At 42.6% G+C, this 27,025-nt stretch overlaps 2 protein-coding genes and 1 long non-coding RNA gene across 7 annotated transcripts in view; 2 read left to right on the plus strand and 1 right to left on the minus strand.

Annotated features, from left to right (window-relative positions):
* The window catches only part of LOC134969170 (uncharacterized), a 94,889-nt gene extending 82,917 nt beyond the window's left edge, over nucleotides 1-11,972 (plus strand). Inside the window, exons 3-4 of one of the 3 annotated variants that reach the window (XR_010189423.1) lie at nucleotides 8,118-8,180; nucleotides 11,533-11,972. This is a non-coding gene — a long non-coding RNA (uncharacterized LOC134969170). Of the gene's footprint in view, nucleotides 1-2,992; nucleotides 3,147-8,117; nucleotides 8,364-11,532 lie in introns of those variants that run through there. The other 2 variants (XR_010189422.1, XR_010189420.1) reach the window with 2 other exon arrangements.
* The window catches only part of LOC134969168 (ADP-ribose glycohydrolase MACROD2-like), a 260,404-nt gene extending 244,563 nt beyond the window's left edge, over nucleotides 1-15,841 (minus strand). The window contains exons 1-2 of one of the 3 annotated variants that reach the window (XM_063944935.1): nucleotides 15,738-15,841; nucleotides 265-294 (exon numbers count right to left, since the gene is read on the minus strand). In XM_063944935.1, coding sequence (XP_063801005.1) covers nucleotides 265-294; nucleotides 15,738-15,789 — 82 coding nt within the window. In that variant the 5' untranslated portion in view covers nucleotides 15,790-15,841. The remainder of the gene's footprint in view (nucleotides 1-264; nucleotides 295-15,737) is intronic. The other 2 variants (XM_063944936.1, XM_063944937.1) reach the window with 2 other exon arrangements.
* A 1,857-nt stretch (nucleotides 15,842-17,698) lies between these two features.
* The window catches only part of FLRT1 (fibronectin leucine rich transmembrane protein 1), a 327,690-nt gene continuing 318,363 nt past the window's right edge, over nucleotides 17,699-27,025 (plus strand). Inside the window, exon 1 of the mRNA XM_063944931.1 lies at nucleotides 17,699-17,928. The gene's annotated coding sequence lies outside the window, so the exon portion shown is untranslated. The remainder of the gene's footprint in view (nucleotides 17,929-27,025) is intronic.

Consider the following 27,025-nt stretch of genomic DNA (forward strand, 5'->3'; position numbering starts at 1 on the left):
TGTATGTATGTATGTATGTATGTATGTATGCATGCATGTATGTATGTATGTATGTATGTATGTATGTATGTATGTATGTGAGAGGCCCAGGTCCTGTGTAGATCAGAGCAAATAAAGGCCGCCTGGATGCCTTATACATCTGAGTTATATAAAAGCTGTAGTTAGGAATCCAGCTGACAGCTAGCGTTGTATATTGCTGTTAGCTGCATTTATAACATGTAAAGTGTCTCACAGGGAGCAGAAGACAAACAAACACAGACTTACCTCCTCCTCCTCCCAGGAGAGAACTGTTTGCTGAAAAAGAAAGTAAAGGAGAGGGTGAGGGGTGGGGAGGAAAAGGGAGAGAAGAGAAATTATTATTAGTCACTTGCAGTCATGAGCGCATAAAACTAGCAAAACAAAATAACCAACATAACTTTATTTAACATGATCCCTTAATATGCTTATTGCCCTGGGGAGCAGGAGCTCTCAGTAAGCCAGTGATAAGTAACCACCAAGTAATAGCTTCAGAGCTTAGTCACACATATACACTGGGAAAATGGACACAAAGGAATGAAAATGCACACTTTCAATATGCTCTTGACATGTGCTTTAAATGTGTTTTACATATGCTTTTAACAGTGCAGTATACTGTGTTGGTAGTAGCATGCACTAATGCATGAAAAATAGTTGACTGTCCAGTAATTGCATTCTAAATTGACATGAACACATCACAGACACTTGAGGCACACTTCTGCGCAAGCTTGAAACTATTTCTTATATGTATAACAAATGCATTAGTCATTATGCATCATTGCAATTTACAAAAAAAACAGATGCACAAAGGGCCTAATTCAGACCAGATTGCAGCAGCAAAATCACTCTCTGTGGGGCAAAACCATGAGCACTGCAGGTGGGGCAGATATAACATGTGCAGAGAGAGTTAGATTTGCACGTGTTATATCTGCCCCACCTGCACTGCAACATGGTTTTGCCCATTAGAGAAAAATGTTGCTGCTGCGATCAGGCCTGAATTAGGCCCAAAACACCATACATGACCAAGCAACGAGTAAATCAATAGCATTAGCAACAGCGGAGCACTCACAACAGTAAAACACAAATATTTTGCCAATGCCGGTGACCTTCATTATCTTCCGCTATCTGTCCCTGCTTATCTTGGAGCGAACAGGCGGCAGTGGCAGAATCATGAAAATCTGAATGTGCCTACTCTTCCAAACGTGGGTAGAATGGATTTGCACAAGATGCACTATGCCATCCAGCATAGTCGTACACCATGTCAGCAAACTGGCTCTATCTTGCTCTATTTTCATATGATACGTGTGCATTTATTAACACATGAAAAGTACATATAATGTGGATGGAGGAGACAAGTCCTCAAGTTTATTAAGAGACGTATGGAATCTTTTCCCTGCATCTCTTTCTCTTTCCTCATCTATCTGCATCCCCTCTGTTTTCTATGTGTCTGGGGTATAATTAGTGTGGGATCCCTTATTCCCAGCACTGGAGGGCACACTGTTTGTTAGATGAATACAGCGGGCTAAGTAAGATAAAGTGCCAAGGGAAGGAGGGATTACCAGCAAGATGAAGAAGTGGGTTGTTGGATTCCCCAGCTGATTACATACTTTTCTGGTTATAAAATGTTACAAAATATATATTATATATATTAGATCATATAGACCTGCAGCATCAGCCCAACAGAGATTATAATGTAATATTGTGCTTAGGGAATTACATGCATTTTAAATCAATCTGTCCGACTTATCATACATGCATAGCAGCTAATAGTATGATCAGAGCACACATCACTGGCCCTATAACAGAGGAATCACAGAACCCCCTGTTAGTGTATGGCTATCTCTCCAACAGCTGCTCTAGTAGTGTCCATTGGTGTTGTGATGTCTCACGCTAATTGGTCCATTTTGTACATAAATGGTCACAAGTTGCAATGTGCATTGGCCCGAAATGATTCCAACTCCCATTCAACATTGGAAGAGGCACCATCAGATAATGATCGAGACAACGGGTAAAAGCAGTCAAACAATGATCAAATTTGATCTTTTATATGGTCAAAGTTTGAGCACATGAATGACGAACTGATGATGTTTATAATGTATGACTAAATCTGAATCTGGTGGTCAATTCGATGGGATTTAATTGATACTTGTAATCTAAGGTCTTACATTCACTGCAAAAGAACATCAGTGATATTAGCCATTTATTCCAAGGCTAATATAAAACATCTCCTGCTACAGGATAAACACTTTCACAACTACCCAATACCTAAAGTACTTTGATACCTTTGACCAATGTTTTTTGAGCACTTTAGGTCACACTTCCTATTTATAAAGAGCTACTTCCTGTCTCTTCTTATTGTATCTGTACTGGCTCTATCACATGGTCCCTGTGTTTGTAAGTCAATGACCCGTCGTAGTCTCCTTTGCCTTCGACACCTTACAGACTCACATCTCAAAGTCTTTATGGTTCGAGCAGATATTAATTCACTTTTACCCTAGAGATAATAGTCTAGAAGGCACCAACACCGCCTGTCAGATAAATAAAATGTGTGCTGAGAAACATTCTCAATTCTCAAGAAACAAGTGTAAATATGAAATCAATAGCCTAAATTCAGGCTGTGTGAAAAGTTGGAAGTTATGTATAAGCTTACTGTGCAGAAATCACAGGAGTTGTCAGTGTAAAGAGATCATTCTAGTTGACTTTGCATTTTCGTTATGAGTTTGGAAACAGAAGTTGTACATTTTTGGCGAGGACTTGTGGAAAAAAAGGGAACCTTAATATAAAAGGTTCTAGTGACCAACCGGTCCATAATATAAATTACATTGCAAATGGTTTTATAGTGCACTGTTAACCTCTACATAACCTAAGAGGGGGATCACTGGATTTTGTGATGCTCTCCACCAAGTGTGACATTCCTGGCCATCTACCAGTCAGTTGCTCAAACTGTTTTATTTTCTTTTTAAATATTACCCAATAGGAATTTGAGGAAGTCATCAAGCAATCCTGTTGGCTAAAACACCAGGCCCAGATGGCATCCCCTCCTTTTGTAATAGTGCTTCCATCATTACAGTGTTATCAAAGCCCCCAGGAGGAGAATTATAGGAGCACACATCACTGTGATACCAAAATGAAGGCAAGGACCCTCTCTCTCTCTCTCTCTCTCTCTCTCTCTCTCTCCTGAGTGTTAATACAGTATGACATGCCAACGTTCTGGCCAAGAGGTTGCATAACAGTTGCCAATACTGGATCAATGTGGAATTGGTTGGATTTGGCAGTCATAGGGGTAAAAATAACTTAAATATAGTTCTCCCCGTGATATGCCTTGCCAAAAAAAATATATATATACAGCTTGTCATTATTAGCCAAGTCACATTATTAGCCAGAAAGGAATGTGACTTGAGTGAATTGTAGCCTTGGAAAACAACGTTTACAATATTATGGGGGCATGTTTACTATTTATTGGATTTTAGCTATATGCATCAATAAGAAATTATGTACCTCCCAAACGGCCGTCCCTGGGATGTGTAAGAAGTGAAATGAACGCAAAAAGAATCAATTCCCTTCTCCTTTGGGACTCTGGGTCGTTCTGTGCATGCATGGTCTGCTGGCAGTCATTACCAGTGTGGGTTCTCCTGGTTATTTCTGTGTTATGTACCCCATAGACTACGTAGGCAAGCGCCATCTGCAGATAGCATTAGCTGCTGGGGCCAAACTTCTGAATGGTTCGCATTCAGAATCTTAGTAACTCTGAGAGCTATGCACTGGAAACCTAAGTGTGCTGCGGGTACTGTCACTAATGGAAAGTTTGCAGCAGATATGGAGCTACCTGCTGCGGTCCCTCCTTCATACATTTGGGGGAATCCTAAATATTTGTGGCTACCCTACAAAAACAAATGTTATGGAGGAATATGCTGCAAAAATGATTTGATAAATAGGTCCCTGTATATATTAGTCATAGTAAAGGCTCTTTACGCCTCTGACTCAACAATGGTAATGCTAAGGGTAATGCTAATATAAATTGATTTTTACCCTTCTCTGTCACAGGCAACTAGATTACATATGGCAATATCAGGTGAGCAACCACAATGGTACAGTATAAAGACATTTGTCCACCTGTCTCAAAGTGTTAGGAAACAAACAATTGGTAATCAGGCAGTCCATGGCCTAGGCGCAGTGATGGGGAATCTTGGATCTCCAGCTGTTGTTGAACTACACATCCCATCATGCCCTGCTACAGTTTTAGCATGACCAAATAGCAAAAACGTAGCAGGGCGTGCTGGGATGTGTAGTTCAACAACAGCTGGAGTGCCAAGGTTCCCCATCACTGGCCCTAGGGGCATATTCAGGTTTGTTAGCAAACCAAAAAAGCACACTAATGGGCAAAACCATATGCACTGCAGGTGGGGCAGATGTAACATGTGCAGAGAGATTTAGATTTGGGTGGGTTATATTGTTTCTGTGCAGGGTAAATACTGTCTGCTTTATTTTAACACTGTAATTTAGATTTCAGTACACCCCACCCAAATCTAACTCTCCCTGTGTAAGTTACATTTGCCTCCCCTGCAATGCAACATGGTTTTGCCCATTAATGTGCTTTTTTGTTTGCTAACAAACCTGAATAGGCCCTTAATACTATGATAACATTTGCCATTCATATATTGGGATCCATTTTTCTACATTCGAGACCATCTATAACGATCAGAATCATTGGAGGTCTGATGCAGACCATCAACTGCAGTAATTCAGAAAGACCGTCATGTGACCATCAGAGATATCAGTGGTGAACTTGAATGTAGCCATGGCACTGTAGAAACACTAATCAATGATTTGGGATATCGTAAAGTGTGTGCTAAATGGGTTCTAAGGCAATTAACCAGTCCCACATCATTACCAGTTATTAGCAGTAGTAGTAGTAGTGATGAGCGGGTTCGGATCCTCATTATCCGAACTTCACCCATTTTACACGGGTCCGAGGCAGACTCGGATCCTCCCGCCTTGCTCGGTTAACCCGAGCGTGCCCGAACGTCATCATCCCGCGGTCGGATTCTCGCGAGATTCGTATTCTATATAAGGAGCAGCGCGTCGCCGCCATTTTTCACTCGTGCATTGGAGATGATCGTGAGAGGACGTGGCTGGCGTCCTCTCAGTTTCTATGTTCAGTGGGCTGCAAATTGTGCTGCAAATATCTGTGCTCAGTGTGCTGCAAATATCTGTGCTCAGTGTGCTGCAAGTGCAAATATCTACGTTCCCTGCCTGAAAAACGCTCCATATCTGACTGTGCTCAGTGTGCTGCAAATATCTGTGCTCAGTGTGCTAATTGCTTTATTGTGGGGACTGGGGACCAGCAGTATTATATAGTAGGAGGAGAGTGCAGAGTTTTGCTGACCAGTGACCACCAGTATTATACGTTCTCTACCTGAAAAACGCTCCATATCTGTGCTGCATTGTAGTATATAGTAGGAGGACAGTGCAGAATTTTGTTGACCACCAGTATAACTATATATATAGCAGTACGGTACAGTAGTCCACTGCTCTACCTACCTCTGTGTCGTCAAGTATACTATCCATCCATACCTGTGGTGCATTTCAGTTTTGCACAGTTTGCTGACCACCAGTATATACTATATAGCAGTACGGTACAGTAGGCCACTGCTCTACCTACCTCTGTGTCGTCAAGTATACTATCCATCCATACCTGTGGTGCATTTCAGTTTTGCACAGTTTGCTGTCCACCAGTATATAATATATAGCAGTACGGTACAGTAGGCCACTGCTCTACCTACCTCTGTGTCGTCAAGTATACTAGTATCCATCCATACCTGTGGTGCATTTCAGTTTTGCACAGTTTGCTGTCCACCAGTATATAATATATAGCAGTACGGTACAGTAGGCCACTGCTCTACCTACCTCTGTGTCGTCAAGTATACTATCCATCCATACCTGTGGTGCATTTCAGTTTTGCACAGTTTGCTGTCCACCAGTATATAATATATAGCAGTACGGTACAGTAGGCCACTGCCCTACCTACCTCTGTGTCGTCAAGTATACTATCCATCCATACCTGTGGTGCATTTCAGTTTTGCACAGTTTGCTGTCCACCAGCATATAGAGCCAGTTTGTGCAAGGAGAGATTGATTGCTTCTTTTTTAGTGGGGGCCCAAACCAACCAGTCATTTCAGTCACAGTCGTGTGGCAGACCCTGTCGCTGAAATGATGGGTTTGTTAAAGTGTGCATGTCCTGTTTATACAACATAAGGGTGGGTGGGAGGGCCCAAGGACAATTCCATCTTGCACCTCTTTTTTCTTTCATTTTTCTTTGCATCATGTGCTGTTTGGGGACTATTTTTTAAATCTGCCATCCTGTCTGACACTGTAGTGCCACTCCTAGATGGGCCAGGTGTTTGTGTCGGCCACTTGTGTCGCTTAGCTTAGCCATCCAGCGACCTTGGTGCACCTCTTTTTTTCTTTGCATCATGTGCTGTTTGGGGACTATTTTTTAAACCTGCCATCCTGTCTGACACTGCAGTGCCACTTCTAGATGGGCCAGGTGTTTGTGTCGGCCACTTGGGTCGCTTAGCTTAGCCATCCAGCGACCTTGGTGCACCTCTTTTTTTCTATGCATCATGTGCTGTTTGGGGACTATTTTTTAAATCTGCCATCCTGTCTGACACTGCAGTGCCACTCCTAGATGGGCCAGGTGTTTGTGTCGGCCACTTGGGTCGCTTAGCTTAGCCATCCAGCGACCTTGGTGCACCTCTTTTTTTCTTTGCATCATGTGCTGTTTGGGGACTATTTTTTAAATCTGCCATCCTGTCTGACACTGCAGTGCCACTCCTAGATGGGCCAGGTGTTTGTGTCGGCCACTTGGGTCGCTTAGCTTAGTCACACAGCTACCTCATTGCGCCTCTTTTTTTCTTTGCATCATGTGCTGTTTGGGGACTATTTTTTTGAAGTGCCATCCTGTCTTACACTGCAGTGCCACTCCTAGATGGGCCAGGTGTTTGTGTCGGCCACTTGGGTCGCTTAGCTTAGTCATCCAGCGACCTCGGTGCAAATTTTAGGACTAAAAATAATATTGTGAGGTGTGAGGTGTTCAGAATAGACTGAAAATGAGTGGAAATTATGGTTATTGAGGTTAATAATACTATGGGATCAAAATGACCCCCAAATTCTATGATTTAAGCTGTTTTTGAGGGTTTTTTGTAAAAAAACACCCGAATCCAAAACACACCCGAATCTGACAAAAAATTTTCAGGGAGGTTTTGCCAAAACGCGTCCGAATCCAAAACACGGCCTCACAACCGAATCCAAAACCAAAACACAAAACCCGAAAAATTTCCGGTGCACATCACTAAGTAGTAGTAACAGAAGTTAAAGTATCTAGGCATCTATCTCTCTGAAGCTAGGTGGCCCCATGCCATAATGGTTATTCACCCATTGCTAAGCGAGCTCAGACTTGGAAAGAAGACCCCTGCCACTTGTAGCTGGACAGATTGGGGATAAGTAAAGTAAATATAATTCCTTGGCTACTTTTACTTTTTCAAAATACTTCAAACCCTGGTATTCACCTCTTACTCAAAACTTATTAACAATTGTATACGGTAAGGGATGGCTCCGACCACTTGGCGCTAATCCAATGCTACACTTTGGCATAAACTTCAGTTTTCACAATAAAATGTAATATATACCAATATGATATAAATAAAATATAGATTTAATGCTGCACAATGGTTAAAAAGTGAGACACCTGCCTTCCAGTGCCTCCAGCCTTCTAGGACATCCAGACTGTGAAAGGGACCATTGGAGAACACACCTGACGGAGCCACATGCAGGGTATTGTTCCCGGGAAATACCTTGCATTTATAACACCTGCGGCTCTGATTGTCATCTTGGTAGGATTCTGGTAGGACTCTGTTTCCCATGTTGGGTCCTCTTTTTGTCTCACTTTTTAACCATCATGCAATATATGACATCTAATAATATAACACATCCTATAATCATCACTGCTTTTGTTTTTTTCATGTTCTTATACATATGCTCATGCAAATTTGTTTTATTCTGTTTGGCTTAAAAAAAATTAAAATAACTGTTTTTACCTTCAGCTTCGCTATTGGGTGCAGTCGACAAATACCACCCCAGCTGTTTTCTGTACATCACCACCTCAGGTATTAACAAGACTGTCTAATGCCTCCTCCCGTGGTGCCATATCCTATTTTCACTCCTGACCTTTTAGTTGAATCCATTATCCAGCTACAATGGGAAACTGACCTTCAACATGCCTTTACTTCCAGACAATGGGAATCTATCCATCTTTCTTCTTTTTCCCTATTAAAATCTACTAATCACTCTGAAATGCATATTAAGCTGTGAATAGGCTTTATTTGGCCCCACCTAAGCTCCACATGGTATGGCTCTTGTGATCTTCTTATTTTGTAAACATTTTTATTGAATCATATGCGTCAACATATATTATACTGGTAATAAGTAAAACATATACATACAGTACAGTAGCAAAGAATAAAACCAGTGAATAATACAGTATAACTGAAAGTCAGGTGGTATGATAAACTATAAAGAACACAGCATGGAATACATATAAGTAGATATTCTTGTAAGAGATATAGAGGGTCATTCCGAGTTGGTCGCTAGCTGAAAATGTTCGCTGTGTAGCGTTGATGCAAAAAAAGGCACTTCTGCGCATGCGTAAGCAGAGCAATGCGCACGCGTGACGTACTTTCACAACTGCCGAAGTAGTTTCACACAAGGTCTAGCAAAGCTTTTCAGTCGCAGTGCTGGCCGCAGAGTGATTGACAGGAGGTGGGCGTTTCTGGGTGTCAACTGACCGTTTTCAGGGAGTGATTGGAAAAATGCAGGCGTGCCTGGAAAAACGCAGGCGTGGCTGGAAAAACGCAGGGCATGTTTGTGACATCAAATCCGGAACTAAACAGTCTGAAGTGATCGCAATCTAGGAGTAGGTCTGGAGCTACTCTGAAACTGCACAATTTTTTTTTTGTAGCCACTCTGCGAATCTTTCATTCGCACTTCTGCTAAGCTAAGATACACTCCCAGAGGGAGGCGGCTTAGCATTTGCATGGCTGCTAAAAACAGCTAGCGAGCAATCAACTCGGAATGACCCCCATAGAACAATCAACACATATGGATATGAGGACACAATACTTCAAACACTCATTTTCCAATTTTCCCAACCATAACAACTATGACAGGAGCTGCAGCCCACATCTGAGAAATGCACTACAGTGTGCAGCATAGTAATACAGTCCACAGGGGCCGATAATAAAAACGAGAAAAATTAAAATAAAGAAGTCAGCTGTTAAAAAGTGATATCTCTTAGGGTATATAAACACAGTGAAATTACGTGAAGGCCCTTGTGTTCTAAACTATTCTGTCACCTTTGTCATACGGAGGGTACGATCCTGCGCATGTTTGCCCTCATTGGAGATGTGCTGGGTTGTACCCTCACTCATGAGCCTGCCCTCTCTTTACTGCATTGGTACCCCCTTACAGTTCCAAAGTCTGATCTCTACGTCCTTGGACATATTCTTATATCTGCCAAGGCCACCATTGCCCAGGATTGCAAGTCCCCCCCCCCCCCCCCCCTTTTCTTAAGGTTATTACAAGAAACAAATTTGACTAAGAGATGGAGCCTCGAGAGGTCTCATAGTCTATGGCCCCTTCCTCTCCCCTAGCGAAATGGTACCCATGGCACATGTACATCACTGAGGGAAGAGGTGCTCCCACGAAGTGCACAGCATTAAGCTGATCCCCTTCTTCGTTCAACCTGAATGAGTCTCCTGTCTCCGATTCGGACACATCTTACAGTCCTCTGCTCTCTACCTTTGCATATATTTTCTACCATACATGTATATATGTGCCTTGTCATCCCCCCCCCCCCACACACACACAAACATTTTGCTTTGTATACCCACCCCTTTTTTTTTTACCTTCTGTACCCAATTCTGTTTGTATGTCTGTTATTACCCAGTTTGTTCCATCATTGTTGCCAATTGTAAAGCAGTATGCAATGCAAATAAAGTGTTAGCTTGCATAAAACGGGGAATGGAGACTATGGATGAGAGTGTAATCTTACCACTGCATAAATCATTGGTGTGGCCACACCTGGAATATTGTGTACAGTTCTGGGCACCTCACTATAAAACAGATATCTTGGAACTCGAAAGGGTTCAGAGGCGAGCCACCAAACTGGTTAAGAGGTTAGAGGCACTGAATTATGAGGAAAGACTGACAAGGTTAGATATGTTTACACTGGAAAAGAGGCGGCTGAGAGGGGACATTATTCATATTTATAAATATATAAAGGGACAATACAAGGATTTTTCAGACGATCTGTTTGTCAGAAAAAGGCTACACAGGACACGGGGACACCCCCTGAGGTTAGAAGAAAAAAAAATTCATACACAACGGAGAAAAGGGTTCTTCACAGTAAGAGCAGTAAGGATTTGGAATTCTCTGCCAGGAAAGGTAGTAATGGTGGACTCAATCAATAAGTTTAAAAATGGATTAGATAGATTCCTAATTGAAAGAAATATCCAAGGAAACAACATTTAAATGATATGAAATTTTATAATACAGGTTGAACTCGATAGACATTTGTCTTTTTTCAACCTCACAACTATGTAACTATGTAAAAGCACAATGGAATATGCTGCACTATGGGGGATATCCAGTTAGCCCCGTTAATAGCCGGGGGCTATCCTATTATCCTCAATAAGCCAGCATGAGCAATGGTTTACCGGGGTAACCTGTTGCTGCATCAGGTGCCAGCTGCTGACTGCTCCCAGTGTAGCGCTGCTCCTCCGGCTTCCCCCGGTCACATGGCCGCTCCCTTGTCATGTGACCGCTGCCGGAGGTGTGTGTGTGTGTGGGGGGGGTGTCATGGCGCTGGCCCGGCTTCCCCCGCCGAGGGTTACCGCACCAAGTGGCAGCTTCCGGGCCATGGTGCCATGCCTGCATTTCCAGTCTGCAGCTGCTGCAGCGGGCATAGGACACTGCAGGTTGTCCATGGTCATCGGGGATTGACCAAATCCCCAGAAATAGACCCGTTTTTGTGCGAAAACAGGGCTGTTTCTACCGAAAACACACAGTGTTTAAACCTGTGTGTTTTTGGGAGAAAGGGAATTTGTTTTACAGTCGATCAATCAGGATAGCCTGTAAAAAAAAATTGGTGAAACTTTGGGAAAAATTGCGAAACCCAATGTTTTACCGGGGCTAATACGATATCCCCCTATATAAGATACTGCTAATAAATAAATAAATAAATAAATACATAAATAAATAAAAATAATAATATTTATTCTTTGCATATTCAAATTTTTTTTTTAAATATTGATTAAAGTAAAGCTAGAGTGGAAAAGATGCCCATATTAACCAATCAGCTTCTAACTGTAATTTTATAGATAGTGCTAGATAAATAATAGCTAGAAGGTGATTGGTAATTATAAGCACTTTATATCTCTCTCCACTTTATCTCTCTCTAAGGTCTGATACATCTCCCCCATGAGAAGCAGACCACTGATGCAGCAGTGAATGAGAAGAGAAAAGCTGGCTACAATACAGAAGTGTTGTAATATGTTGCCAGGCAACATCAACCCACCAACACCGTAGCAACATATGTTACATGGAAAAAAGAAAGTTTAAAAAATTGTTTAAGTATTTGTAAAAATTCCCTTTACTGCAGACTTCAAATCTACCCATTTAGCACATCTGCGCTGGCTCCACATTAATTCCAATACCATCTGTTTTCTCCAACATAATGTTGTATGAAAACTCAATTTTTGTATATTTCATGTAGTAATGGGAGGCTGAACAATCTGATCTGTCAGAAGTGGGCTTAAAAAGGTGGCATTTTCCACCTGGCCTAGTCCCTTGTTCCTGTGATAAATGATACCTGTTATGGAATAAAAATCTATGGAACTGAAGCAGGTCTTCATCTATAGCAGCTTCTATTGTCACTGTAGCTGGATCAGTGGTACTAAGTTACACCCAGGTCTTGTGCAATAGTATCAGTTTACATTATGAAGCTGGAACATACAAGTATATACTGAAGACTAGTACTCGGAATCAGAGGGAATACCAGATGACAAATGGTGACTGAATATAAAAAACAAGTGTAACTCACAATACAGGTTGAGTATCCCATATCCAAATATTCCGAAATACGGAATATTCCGAAATACGGACTTTTTTGAGTGAGAGTGAGATAGTGAAACCTTTGTTTTTTGATGGCTCAATGTACACAAACTTTGTTTAATATACAAAGTTATTAAAAATATTGTATTAAATGACCTTCAGGCTGTGTGTATAAGGTGTATATGAAACATAAATGAATTGTGTGAATGTACACACACTTTGTTTAATGCACAAAGTTATAAAAAGTATTGGCTAAAATGACCTTCAGGCTGTGTGTATAAGGTGTATATGTAACATAAATGCATTCTGTGCTTAGATTTGGGTCCCATCACCATGATATCTCATTATGGTATGCAATTATTCCAAAATACGGAAAAATCCCATATCCAAAATACCTCTGGTCCCAAGCATTTTGGATAAGGGAGACTCAACCTGTAGTAGACTGTGGCAGGGGTCACAAACCACAGATAGGGCGGTCCGCAGACAAGGATGACACTGATCAGCGCTCATTTTTTTACCAATCATATTAAAGTGATTTTGGTGTAACTCTGTGGTGCTAATTCTGAATAGGACATCAGTTCTGGTAGACTGGCTCTAAATTTTGAGATACACGGACGAGAAACAAGAAAAAAACAAACGACAATGCGAACAGCTCAAATGAGAGTGGCCGATCACTTACATACGGAGTGGGAATATTCTAGAATGATTGCTGGGTAAACACCTGGAATATTCCGGTGTCTTATCTTCCAGAGTGTTCCTATATGCACACGTTACGGCTACATTTTCTACTAATTGAATGTATCCATTCTCTCAAGAACTAGAGCCAAATAGAAAAACTTCTTTCATTTTAGCAACACCAAAATACCCTAACTTTGATCAAATATCCTTGGCAATGAAACAATTTTCATTGTTGTTGTTGTGGGGCTGTGTAATCAATAAACATACTGAGGTCAGCTCAGATGGTAGAAAACAATAGTAGAGTTCATAAATTGTGGGCAGAGCAACGACAGATAAGGATAATCAGTAAACTGGCTGTGGTCAGCACAGGTCGCAGACGACAAATAATAGGGTTGCACACACTGGGGTCAGTGCAAGTGGCAAACAAGGATGGTAAAAATCTAACAGATAACCAAACATATACAGAGCCTAACCAAGCTAACACTATAACATGCAATCAGAGTGTGCTGCTGACAGCCTTGTAAAGCATCCTGGGACCAAACTCAATAAGGCCGGGCTGGCCAAACCGGTCCTCGAGATCTACCAACAGTTCACATTTTCCAGACCACCTAGCTACTGTACAGGTGTAGTCATTACTAATTAAGATGTGCTGCATTCGTTCCTAATTGACAATTCTACAGATCTCCAGGAGGCCTGGAAAACGTGACCTGTTGGTAGATTTCGAGGACCGGTTTGGCCAGCCCTGCAATAAGGCAATTAACACAGCCCTCACAATGGTGAACAGTAATGCTAAGGATAAGCAGGGCCGGCTCTACCATTAGGCAGCTTTAGGCGGCTGCCTAGAGGCGCCAGCCACTGGAGGGCACCACTGAATTCATCTAGTGAAAAACTAAATGAAGCATGTTTCTGTATGCAGGTTAGTAATGAACTTGCAGATGGGGGGGGGGGGTGAAACACAATAAGGAGCATAGAAATATATGTATTTCTGTGTGTATATATGTATGTATACACATACAATTAAAGGGATGTAGGTGGCATCCCGGCGGACGGGATGTTGCATTCAGAAACCCGACAGCCAGCATCCTGAATGTTAGTATGACGGTTAGGGTTAGGCTGGGGGGAGGGAGGGCTAGGATAAGGTTAATTAATTTAATTCAAATTTTGGAATTATGGTGGTCCGGATGCTGCGGGATATTCTGGCCAGTGCATCCTGTACCCAAACCCAACTGAATACCTCCCCCCCCAGATACCATATACAGTATTATAGAGTAGATAAAGAATAGATTGCACTGAAGGACTTTTAAAGTGAAAGTACAGTATATTGTGAAAAAAGTCACAAAAACTTTAAAAGTCCTTGAGAGTTGTCCCATTTCTCTGTATATGTATAATGATGCAATTTACCCCGGCCCAACTAGTGGGCACCTGCATCTCCCGTCTGTGAAGTTGTGGTGGTGGTGGGGGATTTGCAGGTTAGGGGGCGCTAGGCTAAAGATTTGCCTAGGGTGCCGCAAGACCTTGCACCGGCCCTGAGGATAAGGGTGGCAGTGAAGTTAGCTGATGTCAAGGCAAGCAGTGTAAACAGTGGAACTGGGCTAGGATGCAGTGGAATGCCTATGTCTCTGTTTCTAACCCATCCACTGTTCATAATCTTAATACCTTTCTTGTGGATAGCAAAGGCAAGTCGCCAAAGTGTTGGAATGATTTGTGAATTTAATGTAAATCCTTCTGATTTGATTAAGATAACATACGTAGATAATGTATCTGCCCCAACTAAAGCATCATTGTCACCTTTTGAATTGGGACCTGCTACATATCAGTGTTTAACTAGGTACAGTATAAAGGGGGGTACATACGGAGAGATCCGTTCTTAAAATCTAAGCAGTCTGACCAGATTGCTTAGACTTTAAGCACGGATCTCTCGTGTGTATGCTCTACAGCGATAGCGCTGCACAGCCCCGCACCTCGCTATCGCCGGGGCAAGATTGGGCAATCTAGCACATCACTCATTTCAACCGCTGGGTGAATGAAATGAGCGCCCCCCTCGCTCAGCACACATCACGCTGTGCTGAGCGGGAGGGGGGGGGGTTGGATGTGTGCTGAGCGGTCTGTGACAGATCGCTCAGCACACATCTCTCGCCATGTGTACGGGGCTTAACAGTCCAGGAAGAAAACTGGGTAATGTGACACTACAGACATTTCAGTTTCTGATTGGTAATTCCACTCAATCTACAGCCATTATAAGGTGGATAACAGAAACATTATATATTTTTTAAATTGGGCTGCCCCAAAACCATAGGCATATCTATAATGGGTGCAGTATGTGCAGTGCACATGGGACCCTGGGTTCATGGGGGCCCACCCCTCACCCATGTTTAATTACTTACCTCCAGGGACAGACTGGCGCCCGAAAACATTCCTGGCATGTGTCCCATGACAGGGGCGTACATGCCGTAAAAGAGTGCACGCGGACACTAGCCAAGGGGGAGTGCTGCGAGTCAGGGGGGCGTGGACTCGCGACACGGCCACATTTTCATGGAGACGGGCAGGTGGCGGGGGAACGGCCAGTCCAGAGAGCCGGAGGTTCCAGATGGACAGTCCGGCCCGGCTTACCTCTCTGCAGTCCTACATCGGCGCTGCTGCAGCAGAAATTACTAGGAGAGTGGTGCGGTGGTCATTTTCCTGGTGAATTGCACATGCATAATAGAGATTAGTCCCCAGAAACATGGCAGGCACCAGGTTTCTGAAGATCTGTGCTATTGCACTGCAGAGAGGAGTATGCACACAGGCCCCTCCTCTCTTAAACTACCCCTGTCCAGGAAATTAGATGCCTGAGTCAGCAACAATTTGCCCCATTATAGACACACCACTGATCTTACGGTTCTGTAAAGACTGTGGATGATTCTTGTGATAGTCCTGCCAATTCTCCATCGAGTCTGACCTATACTGAGATTTTTAGCCTGTTGATTTTTTCTGCATTTATTAACGTTTCCTATTTAAAAAAAATAAGAACAAAAATAGCTTTAGCAAAACACAATAATTTATACTTTATTATTTTATCACTATTTAATATCTCAAAAGCGAAAAAGATATTCTGCAAGTGTATTCTATCCGGTTATGGATTTAGAATGCTGCATTTCTAGTTGCTGCTGGCAGAAATCTAGGTAAAGGCGTTACCTAAGTTTAGAAAACAGCTCCTTAAATGATCATATCACCCATGAGTACTATAGGCATAGGGGATACGTCCATCCATCTACGCAGACCCTTCCCCAGCAACCTCCTGTTACCTAGTTGACTAGTGCTGAATGGTACTCCTTTTCATTGCAGCACTGCTGCAGGTAAATTTATAGTGCCACAGGTCATCCATTGCCCAGGCCTAGAGTTCTATTGCAGAGCAATGGACTAACTGAGGTCCCTATGGCTGAGGGAGCTGGCTCTTGCCTGGTAACAGTGGTCCCCTATATTGACAACCCCTGTAATATACTCTTTCCTTTTGAGATATTAACTAATCACCAAACAGAAAACAATATATATTATTTTGTGGGAATAAAGCTAATATTATTTTCCTATGATTAAATAATACAGTAGTACATGGTCAAAGAAAGCTTCTTCATTATTATTTTTTTTTTTTTTACTATATTCTCAAATAGTTGATTTAATTATTTTCTAAGATTTTAAATAAAGTAAAATATAATTCGTTTTTTATTGTTCTTTTTGGAGAGGTGACAAGGAACTCAAAATAACAGCATTTTGAAATCAAATAAATGCATCCCTACCACTGTCATTTCCCCCCTATATTCTTGAGGTACCCCATATTTACTATCGTCTGGTAAATGTATAAATTATTCTAGAATAATTTACAACTAGGAATCATACATGGAGTGAGCAGTAACTATGCTCAAGTAAGAAGTATCTGTCTAAAAACTACTAATAGGGCTATTGCAGGTTAAGCTAAAGGTGAAATTCATAATTAATTGGTACTTACAGTATATATATATTTATATCAATAAAAAAAAAACCCTCCTGCAATGAATGCTCTATATAAAATGCTAAGTAATAATAGAACAAATAAACGGTGCACTACAAACCTGTGTTCCAAATTGGTTCACATTAAGGTAAACTGGCTACATAAATATATAAAACTAAAATGCCACCTGAGGCCTGCCACCTGTAGTTTCTGATAACACAGCCCATTACTTTATTGTAGGACCTGTTCCTTCTCTGGCAAACAGGCCTGATAGCAGTTTAAATAAAATACCTGATCACCCTTACTTATGTCCCACAATTATTTCCTGATGGTTAGCTTTTGTGTTCCCAGTGGGACAACAAGTATTCTTTAAAATGCTCCACTCTGACCATAAAGAGGAAAAAGAACTACATGAAGTCAATAAATGTGGTTATAACAGTAGGACCATTCATTTTAACTGAACATCACATTTTATACTGAGAGAGAGAGAGAGAGAGAGAGAGAGAGAGAGAGAGAGAGCGCTGCTTATATACTGTACAAGACATACATCGTATGCATTGCCATGGGATGCAGGGGGAAGAAAAGGCACAAGAATCCCCAGCTATACATGAAGGAATAGAAATGCTGGTGCGTTACATTACATAACCCTTGGTGCATATTGTGCTAAGGTGTATTATTCATTTACATATAAATCCTGTCAGGAGCAGTAGTGCCCATCTGAATGAGCAGCACTGGACGGAGAGTGATGGCATAGAGGTGAGGGTCTGTGTGCCACCTTCCCTGGGTACCCTGCGTCTCTCCCTCCCTGCATCCTCTCCCCTCCCTCCCCAGCCTGCACTCCCCAACTCTCCCTCCCTCCCTCCTGCAGGTCCCTCCCCTCTTCCAGCGGCAGTACCAACAGTGATCGCTCACTGCCCCTCACCTCCATTAGCATCTCTCTCTTGGCATCTGTGGCCCCCGTGGGGGAGGAGGCAATTGGGGGAGGGGGGCTCCCCGTCCTGGTTTTGGGTGGCTGACTGCAGTGTTCCCGGCGCTTGCCTGTTCTTCCCTGGCTGGAATATCACCAAACTTTGCCCACAGGATCGCCAGGCTGCGTTCAGCAGGTGAGGTGGGCACAGGGGAGGGGATGGGGTCCGCTGGCTAGGGGGCAGAGGGCAGGTAGGGGTGCCGGAGGCGTCAGCCAGTGCCGGTGTCTGTGTGTGGATCTGCGTGGGTGAATTCTGTGCCACTGCGTGTCTGTGTGCCAATGGCACCTAGGTAGGAAAGAGCCCGCGGTGTGTACGTGTGTCTGTGTGGCAGTGCCAGTGTGTGGGTGCGTGTGTAATGTGTACCGCACTCTGATTGACTACAGTGTCTGTAACACATAAAAGTGCAGTTCTCTTATAATAATGCTCATTGTGCCAGCGCTATCAGTGTCACTGCAATAGCGGATCCAGACTATCAGCTGATCAGTAGTGTGTAGTATGCGTGTGATTTATAGCTGTATATATTTGTTTTCTAGTAGTTGGAATGCTGTTATGATGAGCATATTGATTATGTAACAGGACACAACTGTGCTGTATGAATATTAACTGTATGCATCCCACAGGTCTGAAACATCATTGTGCAGAATTACTGCTCCTACTGTAGGTTTATGTGTGTGCAGTACAGTGGCTCTTTCCTAAATGTGTAATCTTGTTTATAAAAATAAAAACGTAGCCTCATTAGAACCTAACCATATCTGTATCGCTAACATTATGACTTGTACATTGGGATTAATGTGATTTGAGAGACACTAGTATGGTGCTAATGACCTTAAGTTTGGCTCACACAATGTTCTCACCCATGTCATCCTGACACACTGACATTCTATATTGTGATAATGTATATTACACCTGTCATAACAGTTCATGATGTACCTCTAAGTACCTTTAGCTTCCCAATCATATCCAGTGTGTATCACAACTATGAGATGAATGATATTGTTGTCCCAATACAGAATCACAACCTAACTTCTTCAGCACCAAAGTTGCATGATCCCATATCTGTATATATGTATATATATATATATATATATATATATATATATATATATATTTGTAGCAAAATGTTGTCTAGTTGCAGTAATGCCGGCACCCCACGTTTTCCCTGGGTGCAAGACAGAGCATGTGATGTAGATGGACGTGGATTGCCTTTCTTGCAGATGTATTCCACGTACATACAGTATATGTGTGTGTGTATCTTTCTCTCATATGCGTATGTGTATAATATGTATGTATCTACTATGTAATCTATATATGTCTACGGTTAAGTGTCTCTCGCTTTAATTTTACCACTTGTGTAAAAGTTAAGAATATATTACTTAAAATAACAATAGAAATGGGTGAAAAAGTCCAAGGAGAAACTCCTAGTCACAGTCAATAATATATGCTAGACTATTAATCCAAGCAGATTTCAATGAACCAATGTAAATGATCGCTGTCCAGGTCATTTTACTGTAGAGCAGTGGTTCTCAAACTCGGTCCTCAGGACCCCACATAGTGCATGTTTTGCAGGTAACCCAGCAAGTGCACAGGTGTATTAATTACTCACTGACACATTTTAAAAGGTCCACAGGTGGAGCTAATTATTTCACTTGTGATTCTGTGAGGAGACCTGCAAAACATGCACTGTGTGGGGTCCTGAGGACCGACTTTGAGAACCTGTGCTGTAGAGTATCGCTGTCCAGGTCATTGTACTGTAGAGTATCGCTGTCCAGGTCATTGTACTGTAGAGTATTGCTGTCCAGGTCATTGTACTATAGCTGATCACTGTCCAGGTCATTGTACTGTAGATGATCGCTGTCCAGGTCATTGTACTGTAGATGATCGCTGTCCAGGTCATTGTACTGTAGAGTACCGCTGCCCAGGTCATTGTACTGTAGAGTATTGCTGCCCAGGTCATTGTACTGTAGATGATCGCTGTCCAGGTCATTGTACTGTAGAGTATCGCTGTCCAGGTCATTGTACTGTAGAGTACCGCTGTCCAGGTCATTGTACTGTAGATAATCGCTGTCCAGGTTATTGTACTGTAGATGATCGCTGTCCATGTCATTGTACTGTAGAGTATCGCTGTCCAGGTCATTGTACTGTAGAGTATTGCTGTCCAGGTCATTGTACTATAGCTGATCGCTGTCCAGGTCATTGTACTGTAGATGATCGCTGCCCAGGTCATTGTACTGTAGAGTATCGCTGTCCAGGTCATTGTACTGTAGAGTACCGCTGCCCAGGTCATTGCACTGTAGATGATCGCTGTCCAGGTCATTGTACTGTAGATGATCGCTGCCCAGGTCATTGTACTGTAGAGTATCGCTGTCCAGGTCATTGTACTGTAGAGTACCGCTGCCAGGTCATTGTACTGTAGATGATCGCTGTCCAGGTCATTGTACTGTAGAGTATCGCTGTCCAGGTCATAGTACTGTAGCTGATCGCTGTCCAGGTTATTGTACTGTAGATGATCGCTGTCCATGTCATTGTACTGTAGAGTTTCGATGTCCAGGTCATTGTACTGTAGCTGATCGCTGTCCAGGTCATTGTACTGTAGCTGATCGCTGTCCAGGTCATTGTACTGTAGAGTATCGCTGTCCAGGTTATAGTACTGTAGCTGATCACTGTCCAGGTCATTGTACTGTAGAGTATCGCTGTCCAGGTCATTGTACTGTAGAGTACCGCTGCCCATGTCATTGTACTGTAGATGATCGCTGTCCAGGTTATTGTACTGTAGATGATCGCTGTCCATGTCATTGTACTGTAGAGTTTCGCTGTCCAGGTCATTGTACTGTAGCTGATCGCTGTCCAGGTCATTGTACTGTAGCTGATCGCTGTCCAGGTCATTGTACTGTAGAGTATCGCTGTCCAAGTCATTGTACTGTAGAGTATCGCCGTGCAGGTCATTGTACTGTAGAGTATCGCCGTCCAGGTCATTGTACTGTAGAGTATCGCCGTCCATGTCATTGTACTTTAGATGATCGCTGTCCAGGTCATTGTACTGTAGAGTATCGCTGTCCATGTCATTGTACTGTAGATGATCGCTGTCCAGGTCATTGTACTGTAGCTGATCGCTGTCCAGGTCATTGTACTGTAGAGTATCGTCGTCCAGGTCATTGCACTGTAGATGATCGCTGTCCAGGTCATTGTACTGTAGATGATGCTGTCCATGTCATTGTACTGTAGATGATCGCTGTCCAGGTCATTGTACTGTAGAGTATCGCTGTCCATGTCATTGTACTTTAGATGATCGCTGTCCAGGTCATTGTACTGTAGAGTATCGCTGTCCATGTCATTGTACTGTAGATGATCGCTGTCCAGGTCATTGCACTGTAGCTGATCGCTGTCCAGGTCATTGTACTGTAGAGTATCGTCGTCCAGGTCATTGCACTGTAGATGATCGCTGTCCAGGTCATTGTACTGTAGATGATGCTGTCCAGGTCATTGTACTGTAGAGTATCGCTGTCCATGTCATTGTACTGTAGATGATCGCTGTCCAGGTCATTGTACTGTAGAGTATCGCTGTCCATGTCATTGTACTGTAGATGATCACTGTCCAGGTTATTGTACTGTAGCTGATTGCTGTCCAGGTCATTGTACTGTAGATGATGCTGTCCAGGTCATTGTACTGTAGAATATCGCTGTCCAGATCATTGTACTGTAGAATATTAAAGCGCAACGGAATATGCTGCGCTATATATGAAACTGTTAATAAATAAATAAATAAAATATCGCTGTCCAGGTTATTGTACTGTAGCTGATTGCTGTCCAGGTCATTGTACTGTAGATGATGCTGTCCAGGTCATTGTACTGTAGAGTATCGCTGTCCATGTCATTGTACTGTAGATGATCACTGTCCAGGTTATTGTACTGTAGCTGATTGCTGTCCAGGTCATTGTACTGTAGAATATCGCTGTCCAGATCATTGTGCTGTAGAATATTAAAGCGCAACGGAATATGCTGCGCTATATATGAAACTGTTAATAAATGAATAAATAAAATATCGCTGTCCAGGTTATTTTACTGTAGCTGATCGCTGTCCAGGTCATTGTACTGTAGAGTATCGATGTCCAGGTTATTGTACTGTAGATGATCGCTGTCCAGGTTATTGTACTGTAGCTGATCACTGTCCAGGTCATTGTACTGTAGATGATCGCTGTCCAGGTCATTGTACTGTAGAGTATCGCTGTCCAGGTCATTGTACTGTAGAGTACCGCTGCCCAGGTCATTGTACTGTAGAGTATCACTGCCCAGGTCATTGTACTGTAGAGTTTCGATGTCCAGGTCATTGTACTGTAGCTGATCGCTGTCCAGGTCATTGTACTGTAGCTGATCGCTGTCCAGGTCATTGTACTGTAGAGTATCGCTGTCCAGGTTATAGTACTGTAGCTGATCACTGTCCAGGTCATTGTACTGTAGAGTATCGCTGTCCAGGTCATTGTACTGTAGAGTACCGCTGCCCAGGTCATTGTACTGTAGATGATCGCTGTCCAGGTTATTGTACTGTAGATGATCGCTGTCCATGTCATTGTACTGTAGAGTTTCGCTGTCCAGGTCATTGTACTGTAGCTGATCGCTGTCCAGGTCATTGTACTGTAGCTGATCGCTGTCCAGGTCATTGTACTGTAGAGTATCGCTGTCCAGGTCATTGTACTGTAGAGTATCGCTGTGCAGGTCATTGTACTGTAGAGTATCGCCGTCCAGGTCATTGTACTGTAGAGTATCGCCGTCCATGTCATTGTACTTTAGATGATCGCTGTCCAGGTCATTGTACTGTAGAGTATCGCTGTCCATGTCATTGTACTGTAGATGATCGCTGTCCAGGTCATTGTACTGTAGCTGATCGCTGTCCAGGTCATTGTACTGTAGAGTATCGTCGTCCAGGTCATTGCACTGTAGATGATCGCTGTCCAGGTCATTGTACTGTAGATGATGCTGTCCATGTCATTGTACTGTAGATGATCGCTGTCCAGGTCATTGTACTGTAGAGTATCGCTGTCCATGTCATTGTACTTTAGATGATCGCTGTCCAGGTCATTGTACTGTAGAGTATCGCTGTCCATGTCATTGTACTGTAGATGATCGCTGTCCAGGTCATTGTACTGTAGCTGATCGCTGTCCAGGTCATTGTACTGTAGAGTATCGTCGTCCAGGTCATTGCACTGTAGATGATCGCTGTCCAGGTCATTGTACTGTAGATGATGCTGTCCAGGTCATTGTACTGTAGAGTATCGCTGTCCATGTCATTGTACTGTAGCTGATCACTGTCCAGGTCATTGTACTGTAGAGTATCGCTGTCCATGTCATTGTACTGTAGATGATCACTGTCCAGGTTATTGTACTGTAGCTGATTGCTGTCCAGGTCATTGTACTGTAGATGATGCTGTCCAGGTCATTGTACTGTAGAGTATCGCTGTCCATGTCATTGTACTGTAGATGATCGCTGTCCAGGTCATTGTACTGTAGAGTATCGCTGTCCATGTCATTGTACTGTAGATGATCACTGTCCAGGTTATTGTACTGTAGCTGATTGCTGTCCAGGTCATTGTACTGTAGATGATGCTGTCCAGGTCATTGTACTGTAGAGTATCGCTGTCCATGTCATTGTACTGTAGATGATCGCTATCCAGGTCATTGTACTGTAGAGTATCGCTGTCCATGTCATTGTACTGTAGATGATCACTGTCCAGGTTATTGTACTGTAGCTGATTGCTGTCCAGGTCATTATACTGTAGAATATCGCTGTCCAGATCATTGTACTGTAGAATATTAAAGCGCAACGGAATATGCTGCGCTATATATGAAACTGTTAATAAATGAATAAATAAAATATCGCTGTCCAGGTTATTTTACTGTAGCTGATCGCTGTCCAGGTCATTGTACTGTAGAGTATCGATGTCCAGGTTATTGTACTGTAGATGATCGCTGTCCAGGTTATTGTACTGTAGCTGATCACTGTCCAGGTCATTGTACTGTAGATTATTGCTGTCCAGGTCATTGCACTGTAGATGATGCTAGAAATGGGTGAAAAAGTCCAAGGAGAAACTCCTAGTCACAGTCAATAATATATGCTAGACTATTAATCCAAGCAGATTTCAATGAACCAATGTAAATGATCGCTGTTCAGGTCATTGTACTGGAGAGTATCGCTGTCCATGTCATTGTACTGTAGATGATCGCTGTCCAGGTCATAGTACTGTAGCTGATCGCTGTTCATGTCATTGTACTGTAGAGTATCGCTGTCCAGGTCATTGTACTGTAGAGTATCGCTGTCCAGGTCATAGTACTGTAGCTGATCGCTGTTCAGGTCATTGTACTGGAGAGTATCGCTGTCCATGTCATTGAACTGTAGGTGATCGCTGTCCAGGTCATTGGTCATTGTACTGTAGATGAAGCTATCCAGCTCCTTAGTAGTGGGCCACATGCATAATATGAATATGTTTGCGAAGTGCTTGCCAGTAAGATTGGAGTTGTATAATAGAAGCTATGGAGATTTGTGAGCCACTGACAGGCTTTAGATGGCCACATCGGCTATAGCTCTGCCATTTGGATACAACTGTTCTAGATCATAAATCTTGAGGACTATTTTTAGCAGATAATTTACTTTATTTCATCATGCGTAATTCACAATTTTCAAGTCTCTGTTACACAGTTCATATGTAGTCTAGCTTGTTACATCCCTATTTATATACTTTGATGTTCATGATCAGTAAAGCAAAATCTACATAGAGATAAACAATGCAGTCTGATAAAAAACGCACAGTAAAAACACACTTCAGTATCCTTATTGCAAGAGCTCTGCAGAACCTCACTCGGGAGCTGGCTTTTACTTCTAGCTCTGCACTGGTACATTGGCAATATCAGGAGAGCACTGTTTACAAAGAAAATAGAGATGAAGTTGTTTTAAGATTGTTGCCATATATCTGTGAAATTCCATGTAGGATCAACAATCATCAAACAGCACATCAGCTGTATACAGTTTGTCACCTCTGTTACCTTTTTATATATGCAGCAGCTGCTGCCCAGATAAAAAAAATGCCCACGCTAGGAGTCCAACCGTCATCTTTGGGTACGGTAGACACTCAGGGTTGGTGCAAGCAAACCATAAGCAGCAGCCCATCCCCAGGCACTGCATCCCTACTCCTGTTGCTTCCTCGGCAGGCAAGTAGCAGAACCCCTTGGCTACTTGTGTCCATCACACAAATGGAGGAGCACTTTCTTCATAGGGAAGAAAGTGCTGGATATTCCTGCTTCATGTCAGCAGCTGGTGCTCCATGTTGGGGCACTGGGGGAACATAAAAATCACTGGATAAGTGACATTATGTCACTGATTCTGTGGTTTAGGCAGTCCTTTACCATTGGCACCCTAGATAATAGCCCAGATTTACCTAGCAGTGTCAGCCCTAAAAATACAACAGTCTTTGTTTACTAACTATACAGTACATTACATTAACTATGGAATTTACACTGGTACCAGTGCAAATCCTAGACCAGAGCCCAGGGCCACCTGGCCGTTCGTTTTTGCTGCCATTAAAATGGCCTTGCCAATACAGTGATACCACACTTGGATGTGGTGACGGCACCATACCACATTACTGAGACCACTTTATATAAGATCTCACAAATGATTGCTGTCATTTTAGTGTTTATACAATCATACTAATGATATCGCCTCGGGTTAGCACATCACACTATCACATTCTAATACTGACCGCATAAGTGATACCAAGATTACAACACAACACTCTGGCTATCACACATTGTTATCACATTTGTGTTATTACACTTGCATGCACCATGGATTTCTGGATGTGTCCCTCATTTGACTTTGTTATAAATATATAACAGGATCCCTTCTGTGTACAGCTGCTGTGGCACTGCTGGTATAATTACTTCTGTGTTAATTGCAAACACCTTAGCATGTTTGTCTTGCTCTGTGTGAGCTGTAACTTGTATACTGAGCCTGTGTAACACTGCTTTGTGTAAAGGGAGTAGCAATGCCAGGGCAACAATCCGTGTGCAGTGAAGTGGGATCAAACTATTCAAAGCAAACCTTAGGGAGACAGGTGCTGAGGTACAGATACTCATATTTATGAGGCTACAGAGGTTAACGCCAACATTCAAAGTACAAGGCAGTCAGTGTAAACAATTAAAGACGGGCTAAATAAGACAGAACATGTTAGGAAGAACAGTAGACGAGTGGAGAAGGAAAACAGATGACAAATAGAGGAATGTGATTATGTGACGAGTTTCTAGTACAAATCTAATATATAAACCTACAAGCGAAAACACCATATAGTACACAAGGGGATCCGGACTGAAAGTCGACAGTAACTAGGTCGACAATGTCTAGGTCGACCACTATTGGTCGACAGTAACTAGGTCGACAGGGTGTCTAGGTCGACAGGGTCTTTAGGTCGACATGTTCTAGGTCGACAGGTCAAAAGGTCGACATGAGTTTTTCACAATTTTTTTCTTTTTTGAACCTTTTCATACTTAACGATCCACGTGGACTACGATTGGAACGGTAATCTGTGCCGAGCGAAGCGGTAGCGGAGCGAAGGCACCATGCCCGAAGCATGGCGAGTGAAGCGAGCCATGCGAGGGGACACGGTGCACTAATTGGGGTTCCAGGTCACTCTGCGAAGAAAACTACACCAAAAAACATGAAAAACTCATGTCGACCTTTTGACCTGTCGACCTAGAACATGTCGACCTAAAGACCCTGTCGACCTAGACACCCTGTCGACCTAGTTACTGTCGACCAATAGTGGTCGACCTAGACATTGTCGACCTAGTTACTGTCGACTTTCAATACCACACCCGTACACAAGACTGCAAGTTGTTAGTTCCTTTTTTTTCTTATAACTTTTTGTTAGATAATGATCCTAATTATGCATCTTTGGATTTCACATCATTTTTTTTTTTTCAGCTCTGTATTCTGGGGTTGAACATATATATGATTGAGGAGCATATACTGGGCCTTATTGAGGTTGTATCGCTATTGTGACAGAAATTGCAATTTTTTTATTCCTACTTCTAAAAATCACATGTGAAGGGTCGCCCAGAAAGGAAAAAGATGACCACCGCTGCATTTGCAATTTTGCATATTCATTCGTATAATTGCCATGCATACGCAGAAACCGAGAATCATCAACAATACCGGTTGACCCATGCCTATGCAGGATATACGCGG

The sequence above is a fragment of the Pseudophryne corroboree genome, chromosome 11 (genome assembly GCF_028390025.1).
Source record: "Pseudophryne corroboree isolate aPseCor3 chromosome 11, aPseCor3.hap2, whole genome shotgun sequence".
NCBI lineage: Eukaryota > Metazoa > Chordata > Amphibia > Anura > Myobatrachidae > Pseudophryne > Pseudophryne corroboree.